At 48.6% G+C, this 8,470-nt stretch overlaps 1 protein-coding gene across 3 annotated transcripts; it reads right to left on the bottom strand.

The window, feature by feature from the left end:
• Positions 1-1,649: 1,649 nt before the first annotated feature.
• RPUSD3 (RNA pseudouridine synthase D3) lies at positions 1,650-8,236 on the bottom strand. Of its 3 annotated transcripts, XM_037055640.1 has the most exons (9): positions 8,101-8,236; positions 7,652-7,791; positions 6,757-6,801; positions 6,525-6,624; positions 5,683-5,790; positions 5,520-5,604; positions 5,162-5,285; positions 2,913-3,052; positions 1,650-2,117 (listed from the first exon to the last, which is right to left on the bottom strand). In XM_037055640.1, the coding sequence occupies exons 1-9, from the start codon at positions 8,223-8,225 to the stop codon at positions 1,926-1,928; spliced, it is 1,059 nt and encodes a 352-aa protein (XP_036911535.1). In that variant the 5' UTR covers positions 8,226-8,236; the 3' UTR covers positions 1,650-1,925. The 3 variants fall into 3 exon arrangements, with proteins under 3 accessions (XP_036911535.1, XP_036911536.1, XP_036911538.1); XM_037055641.1 differs by lacking the exon at positions 6,757-6,801; XM_037055643.1 differs by lacking the exons at positions 1,650-2,117; positions 2,913-3,052 and adding an exon at positions 3,113-3,391.
• Between the last annotated feature and the right edge of the window lie 234 nt (positions 8,237-8,470).

Genomic DNA, 8,470 nt, shown 5'->3' with positions numbered 1-8,470 from the left:
AGCCACAGTAGCTGACCACCGGGAGTCCCCCAAATTCCTAAGACCAGAGGAGGAGCCGGGCTGATGTCCAATGGGCACCAGATTCACAACATGAGACATAGGGGGAAGGGTGGACCTTGCCTGACCCCAGCGCTTCTCTAGAAGGAGTGGGTCTGTCCCTTCCTCAGCAAGTGGTGAAGGTCACCTGAAAAGAAAATATCCAACAAGCCATACTCATCTGAAAAGTCAGGCATTCCTTAGCTATGGGTTGAATGGTACCCCTTTCCAAAGATGTCTATGTAGAACCTGTTCATATGACTTTATTTGGCCAAGGGGTCTTTGTACCAAATGTCTTGTAAAGATATGGAGATGAGATCATCCTGGATTTTCCACGTGGGCCCTAAATCCAATGACAAGGACCCTTAGAAAAGAAGACAAACACAAGAAAGCCATGTGAAGACGGAGGCCAAACTGGTGCAATGGAGACACAAGCCAAGGAACACTCGGACCACCGAAGGCTGAGAGAAGCCAGGAAGGGCTCTCCCCGGGGCCTGCGAGGGCACAGCCTTGTCAACACCTCGACACAGACTTCTGGCCTCCAGAACCACGAGAGAATCAACTGTTGTTTTAAGTCACTTAGGTTGTGGTAACTTGCTATGGTAGCCATAGGAAATACACTAAGCACATGAAGCTACATTTCCTCTGATCCAGAAATTCTTGCGTAACAACCAGGAAATACAAGCAGGTTCATAGCAGCAGTGCTGTAAGAGCTGAAAAACCTAACTGTCCAGTAACAGAATGATGCACTGGTGTATTCAAGCACTGGGGTTCAAATTCCATGCCATACGACACATGCATTTCTCAGTGTGGAGTGAGAACACACCACGAAAAAATATATACAGCATGAATCCATCTACAGAAACTTGGGGAACAGGCATAATGAGATATATAAGGATGCATACATACGTGGTCAGACTTAAAAAGACAAGCAAAGAAAGAATTCTTCCATTAGAGCAGTAGTTCCAACCTAGACAGAACATCTCAGGGAGCTTTTAAGAAAGACTGATGCTAGGGGTCTCAACCCCAGGCCAATCAAACCGGTATCTTTGGGGTGTATAATCATGGAGATTTTCTAAAGCTTCCAGAGGGGCTACGTAGGGGCGCTTCTGATGTGGGTTAGGGTTGAGAACCGCTGTTCTACAAGAGGCGTCTCTACTTCATGCCCTGAGTGATGGATACTTGAGTGTTACCTTATAATTATTATTTAAATCACAGAGATGTTTTATGCACTCTGTATGTTTTAATGTATTTCACAATTTTTTAAAGAAAAAAAAATCTCACCATCTTCACTGACATGCGCCTCCCCAGAGTAGTCAAATTCACAGAGACAAAGGAGAACGGTGGTTACTAGGGTCTGGGAGGGGGAATGGGGCTTTAGTGTCAAATGGGGACAGAATTTCAGTTCTGGAAAATGAGAAGTTCTGGAAGCAGATGAAGGCAACGGTGGCAAAACACTGAATGTGTTCAATGCCACTGTACACTTAACAATGGTTAATAGAGTAAATCTTGGTAGGTGTATTTTATCACAATGAAAAAATCTGACTTCTTCCCAGCTAGAATTGGGACAGAAGCAGCCCAATAAAAGGCCACACATTGATCTCAGCAGAAAGTATTGTCTGTGATAAACATTTACTTTCTCAGCAAATCTTCAAAACCATAGTTATGTACATTTATTAAGTTAGGTACATTTATTTTCTCAAGTCCAGAGAGGTGAGGATATTTGTCCAACACCACACAGCAAGTGGCCTAGCCAGGATTTGACCTAGGGTTAGTTTGACTACACAGCCCAGGGTCTTAAACCATGCCCTTACTACATGGTGAGCACTGAACTCATTGTCCTCGGGCTGTGGTCTACTCACACTCACCACTTTTCAGTAGGAATAGGACTATCGCTGGTGGAGCCCCAGGCACTGCAGAGTCCTGGAGAAATAAGAGGGCAAGGGGGCCAAAAGCTCTATGGGGGCATCCCTGGGCCTGGGGCCTGGGAAGTGGAGACGATGTAGGTGGAGGTGCAAGGGCAGCTGGGCCACCTGGGAGGGCGTCAGGCAGAGGCGTCTGAGGAGGGCTTCATCCAGGACCTGGGGTGGGAGAGGCAAGTCAACATTCAACCAGGTCAGTTCCATCCAGCTCTAAGCAAAATGGGAGTGAAGCAAGTACTTCCTCCTTCCCTCCATGTCCATAGTTATTAACTTCCTTTTTACACAGACACATGTACACATTCAAAACACACTCAATATGGCAGACATTGGCTAGGGGTTCGCCAAATCAGTTTCTACCTAGGCATACAGCTAAACTACGGTTCCCTGCCCCTCCTGCCATTTGGTGAGGACGTGATTGTGTTCCAGCCAACAGAATGGGAGTGTACACACGTATGCCGCCTCCAGACCTGGCCCATGAAAATCTCCCACATGAACCATACTGTCCCTACTTATCTTCCAGCTAGATAGCAATAGCCTGGGTCCCTCAGTGACTGCTTGGAGCAAAGCCCACCTGTATCCCACCCCCATTAATTGGACTTAAAATGGAGGAAAACCATTGTGTTCAGACTCTAGTACTTTGGGGCTACTCTGTTAGAGCTGACAGTTACCCTTGTACAGGCAACCTCTCTTACCCCTTATACCAAAGAGACTCAAAGAATGGCAGCTTTAGAAACCAGCTAGTTCACCTCCCTTACTGAACAAATGGACAGAATGAGATGCAAGACAGGGGTGTCACCTGCTCAGGGCCATACGGCAAAACAGGGTTGCAGACAGCCTTGGAAGCTGAGAGGACTGCCTTCCAGTCCCAAGCTGCACAGGTAATGTCTGGAGATGCTGCCCACCCTCGTCCCCTGGCCCACCCCCAGAGAGCAGAGGGCAGAAGGCCTTGGGTACCTGTCTCTGGGGTTTGGTGCTCTCAGCTGGCAGTAGAAAGCGCTGGCCCAGGACAGTGCCCACGCGGGCAGAATACCTGTGGTCCCCAAGCACAGGGCAGAGCTGCAGCACCATGTGTACCTGTAGTTGACTGGGGAACACTGGGAGACAGGAGAGACGGGATGGATGGTGAGCAGCTGCTCTCTCTGTCCGACCCAGTGTCCTCCCTCCCCGTTTCCTCTGGGCAAACACCACCCCCCATTCTCAGATCAGGTGGTTTTAGTGAGGCCAATGCTACTGCCCTGGCCTCCAGAGCAGGTCGGGATAGTCATAGCTATCAATCCACCTGGTCTGTGCGTTCACCCAGGAGGAGAGGCAACCCTGAATTTATTGTTGAAGCTACTGGGAATAAGGCTGCTCTTTCTCGCTGGGGCGCTAAACTGGTGGTATAAGCCAGGAGCTGCTGGAGCCCCTGGCCATCTGCTTCACCAGGGGAGCGCCTGTGGGAGAAAGCAGGCGACGTACAGGGGGAAAGAAAACATGGAGAAACAGTTCCTGATGGCATCCCTGAGCCCCTGGTTCAGCCAAATTATGTGAGCCAGGAATTTTCCTTTCTTTTTTTTTTTGGCTTATACCAATTTGAACTAGCTTTTGGAAAACTTACAATCAAAAGTACCTTTACCAACACAGAAATGGGGGGCAGTATATGCTAGACGTGGCATAAAATGCTTCGCACATGTAAGCTTACTTAGCAGTCATGACAACCCTGCAAGGTGGGGCCTATCATCACTGTGGAAAAACAAAGCTCAGAAAGAAGCGACCTGCCTACCACCATAAACGGATTGAAACCCAGGAGCTGTATTCTGCTTCCACGTCTGGTAATAATCTAAAAACACTCTTGCTATAACCACCTAAAAACACTGGGGAAATATAACAGCCATCCTTTTAAATATGCAGTGGGCATACAAGAAATAAGGTCCCTGAGACCAAAACACAAAAAAGGGAAAATTCAGAACATATAAGAGCCAACATTTCACCTACTCCGGGGGTGCTGCCAACCTTGACACCCAGGGGGACTGGGTTTAAGTAGCTACTCTGGTGGCCAGGGATGGGGTCTTGCTGCCCAAATGAAGCCCTAGATGGGCTACATCCTCAGTGAAAGGGTGGACCAGGAGAGCAAGCCAGCTGCCAGAGAAGCTGTAAGAGGAATGAACAAGTGTTCCCCTGAGAATTCATGGCAACGAGCCTGGTTTGGGGCTCTACTACTTCTTGGATGCTCTGTGAACTTCCAACAGTGACACTAACACTTAGGGAGGCCCTGAAGTAGCGAGAGCCCTAAAGCATTCAGCAGAAGCAAAGGCACAACCTCTCCCAAAGGTCCCACCTCAAATGAAGAAAAGGATTTCTACAGATGAAGGCCCAGCTGAACCTGAATTCACAATCCTGAATCACAGAGCAGTACCGAAACCCACTGAGCGTGAAAGTCAGCAGCACACACAATAGGATTAAACCCTCAAGAATTTCAGACAATGGAATTATAGAAATACAATTGTTTTAAATGATTAGAGAAAAAAAAGAACAAATAGTATGGTGGAAAAAACGTCATATTTTGGTGGGAAACACTGCAGGGGGTGGGCTGGGATGGGAGTAAAAGACAGAAAACTGTACTTGAACAACGATTAATGTTTCTTTCTCCCTCTCTTTCCTTCTCTCTAAAAAAATCTTAAAAAAACCACAGCCCTGACTAGTGTGGCTCTGTGGGTTGGGCATTGTCCCACAAACCAAAAGGCTGCTGGTTCGATTTTTGGTCAGGGCACATGCCTAGGTTGCAGGCCGGGTCCCCTGTTGAGGGCATGTGAGAGACAACTGATCCATGTTTCCTTTGCATATCGATGTTTCGCTCTTCTCTTTATCCGCCCCCCTTCCTCTCTCTCTAAAATAAAATAAAATTAAATAATAATTTAAAAAAAAACGACCTACCCCTCGACACCTAGTTTCATCACAGGAAAACTACAGACCACCAAAGACACAGAGAGGACCCTGAGATTCACAACTGAGAGAAAAAGCAGATGAACTACAAAGGAATGACCGTTAGACTGAAAGAAGTGCTGCCTCCTCCAGCTGGACCTGGTCATATACACTCTACTCTGGGGGTCCATCAGATGCTCCCAGGCTGCTCCTGACACTACCACCTTCCCCCCACCCCCTTGCCTCCCCAGCCAAATACAGTCCTAAAGTCTGGCTGGGTCTCTAGACCCATTATGACCCACCTGTTAGTGGTTGCAGCTGGACCAAGGCACAGCCAGAACCTGTGGCCACCACGCGGAAGTAGCTTAGGGTCCTCTTGACACCTTCCAGGATGTGCTTTCGGGATGGAGACTTCAATGGAACTACCTGTGGTATCAGCCCCCAAGGATGAAGAAGCTTCACACACACCTGGGAGCTATACCCAGACCCCTCCCTGTGCCCCCAAAAGACTTAGGACAGGCAGTATAAGCAGTGGTCACTTGTCTATTTTAGGGGACAGGACAGCCAGCTACCCACACCCCCAGTCTATAGCCTTAACTGCTCTATAAGGGTAATATGTCTGGAGAGTCCCCTCTGTTCCCCACCTAGACCCCGACTCACGAGATCAATGCCATCAACATGATCCAGTTTTAGAGCTGCTTGGACCTTCCCCTCAGAGGTAGCTGGGACCCCATCAGTGACAGCCCTGAGAAAGAAGCAAGAAGTTACACAGTGGCCTGCCAAGACCTCCCCACTGCAATGGGAGCCTGCCAGCACCTCTCACCAGTAGGTGGCTGTAGGTCTCTGGGCTCTTCTTGAATGGGCAAAGAACTTCTGGAGGCGGCTTGCTGTCTGAGGACAACTGGAGAGGAGTACAAGCCCAGAGGTCTCCCTGGAGGAAGAGAACAAATCACAAAAGTTAAAGTTCCTTGGGCTCACTCACAAAAAAGTGAGGAACACTGACCTGCTTCAGGCCAAAGAGTCACGCCAAACTATAGCCCGGACCTCCTCCTGAGAAACAAGGCTCCCTCGTGTTTGATAATCAGGTTCTGTAACTGACTGTGTCTCTCGTTCTGCTCCGGCCCCCAGGGAGCTCAGAGTCAAATGCCATAACAATTACCATCAAATCCTGACTGTCTACCATATGCCAGGCACTGTACTAGAAATTTTATATACATATTATAAGAATATGTAAGAATGCATGCTCTGAAAGAATTAAATTCCCCACGGACAAGCCCAAGAGTTTGTGAAATTGCAAAAATATTTCTTTTCAAGCACCACCTCTAATTGATGGCAGTTCGAGGAAAGCTAATATCCATGATCAACTCCCAATGCCTGCCACAAGTACGGGCTGGGAAAAGTGACTGCATTCTGAGCATTGGTATAATCAGGTCTATCTTATGATTCAGGAAGCTGAGGGTCAGTGAGGTTTCATGCTTTGCCTAAGATCACAGTTTGTGCACAAGGATTTGAACCCAGGTCTGCCTGCCTACTCCTGTACCTTGTATTCTACCTCTATGATCCCAAACTAGCCATGGAAATGTCTTGGCTTATTTCCAAGCAACATGTTCCCAAACCTTAGATGGATGCCGGTCTTCCTACCACCCTATCATCCCCACCACTTACTTCCCACATGCTTGGACAACCTGGAGCTCCTGCTCCCCAAGCCCCAGGGATTGGCTAAGCTCTGGCAGCACGGAGAACAATGTCAGCTCTCCTGGTTTCCCTGGGAAAAAAAGACAGAAAATTACAAGTTGCTCCCAGAGGCAACTTTATCCCACCACCCTCTTCTCTTCATTATTCCCTCCCTCAGAGATGTCAAACTCCCTTTCAGTGCATCTCCTTCCCCTGCCCATACCTGTCACTGGAAGACCCTGTGGCTTGTTCAGTGTCACTAGTGGCCCTGAAACATACACGACAGGAACATCATTGACAACAAAAGCAGCAGTTAGAGTTTACAAAGCACTTTCTCAAATCACGTTACCATGCAGCGCCACTACAACTCTCAGACATGAGTTATCAACCACACCCTGAACTGAACTTCCTGTCCCTCACATACCCTAAGCTTACTAACACCTCAGGGCCTTTGCATTTACTGTTTCCTCTGTCCCAGATTTTCACATGTCTGTCTCCTTTGTATCACCTTGGCTAAAATGTCACCACCAGAGAGAACTAATTCTGCAACCTAATGCCCATGCTCCTAATTCGTCACTGTCACAAACTTTTATCATAGCACTGATCACTAACTAGTACCTTGTTCATTTATTTTGGATTTAATCCCAACATTCTCCCACAAAATGTTGGCTCCCTGAGAGCAGGAATAACATTTATCTTGCATAGCTGTGCCTAGAACAGTGCCTGGAACATAGCCTATGCTCACAGTTAGCTGAGAAAATTATTAAATCACTTAATGAAGCCTGATGCTCAAATTGTTATTTTTCCTAATTCCACACAGCACACTGATTACAGAACCTATATCTGACTCCAAAGCCTGTTTTGTCCATAAGCAATTTCCATTCTGAAGTGCCTACTGTGTTCAAGACTCTAGTTCTTCACACTCTCCCACCCCACACCCTATCCTCCTAATGCTGAGACTAAGATTATGTGGCTCTTCCCTGCTCATGCTTCTGGTAGGAAGCAGACCAGGATTTGACCCCAAAGGCTCTAGTAGGGAGCCCAGTCAGCTCCGGAGAAAACTCAGAGTAGAAGCCTCCCCTACCAGGTCCCTGTGCAGCTCTCCTTGTCACCCTCACCTTTCTGGTCCAGCACAGATGCCCTCAACACATCAATCAGCTCCTCCCGACTGAGGTTCTCTGGCTGCAGCAGCCCTGGGAAGGGCTGGTTTCCCAGGGACCTCGACCGTTTGCTGGAGTCTCGAGGATGCGACTGATGCCTGGAAAGGTGGAGTAAGGAACAGGGTAATGATTCGTTTCCCGAGGTGCTGCCCATTCTTATCTCCACACATCTCTTCCTAAACCCTAACAAATGCCTCAGAATGCCTGGCCTGAGGTCCCTGAAAACTGTGGTTCGACTGGCCCCGTTTTACACATTACAAAACTGAAGCTCAGCGAGGACTGGAGACTAATGTGCCATCACACAGCGGAACCGGCATTAAAACCCACATCCTAATTTCAGATCTCGCACACACCTTCCCCCAGCTCCACCCTCCCTCTCACAAGAAGTTGGGGGCGGGTGCAATCACCGGGCCTCGGCGCCAAAGCCTCCGACCCTACGAGCCGCGCAGGCCCCGGACCCCCGCCACCAGCCAGCCCAGAGGGGGTCCAAAATACGGCAGCCACACATCTCCCGTGTGAGGTTAGTGCGCATGTATTCAGACAGCAGACGCCCCCCCCCCCCCGATTGTCCACAGCACGCTGATTGGTCAGATTGACTGTCAATCGGAATAGCTAGAAGGTGAGGCTTTAGGGCTTTGAGAAGCCGGAACTCTGCCTTTGCCCTGGAAGGAAGTGAATAGAATCGCGCCTGTGCTTATAGGGAACCTGAGGCCCTAGCGGAGGCGGAGTTTCTCAGAGCTGGAGACGCTGTCTCAAGGTGTGATTGATAACTCGAGT

This window comes from Sturnira hondurensis, unplaced genomic scaffold, assembly GCF_014824575.4.
Source record: "Sturnira hondurensis isolate 20B ecotype Veracruz unplaced genomic scaffold, ASM1482457v3 Scaffold0008723, whole genome shotgun sequence".
NCBI classification, from domain to species: domain Eukaryota; kingdom Metazoa; phylum Chordata; class Mammalia; order Chiroptera; family Phyllostomidae; genus Sturnira; species Sturnira hondurensis.
This window is presented reverse-complemented; position numbering and strand designations above follow the sequence as displayed.

Excerpts from the sequence above, each read along its gene's own strand:
- RPUSD3 (XM_037055640.1), bottom strand. The coding sequence starts at position 8,225 with ATGCGCACTAACCTCACACGGGAGATGTGTGGCTGCCGTATTTTGGAC. Across the intron at positions 5,605-5,682 it reads AGACCTACAGCCACCTACTG|GGCTGTCACTGATGGGGTCC; the intron begins GTGAGAGGTGCT and ends CTTCTTTCTCAG. Across the intron at positions 3,053-5,161 it reads CCAGCTGCAACCACTAACAG|TGTTCCCCAGTCAACTACAG; the intron begins GTGGGTCATAAT and ends CCTGTCTCCCAG.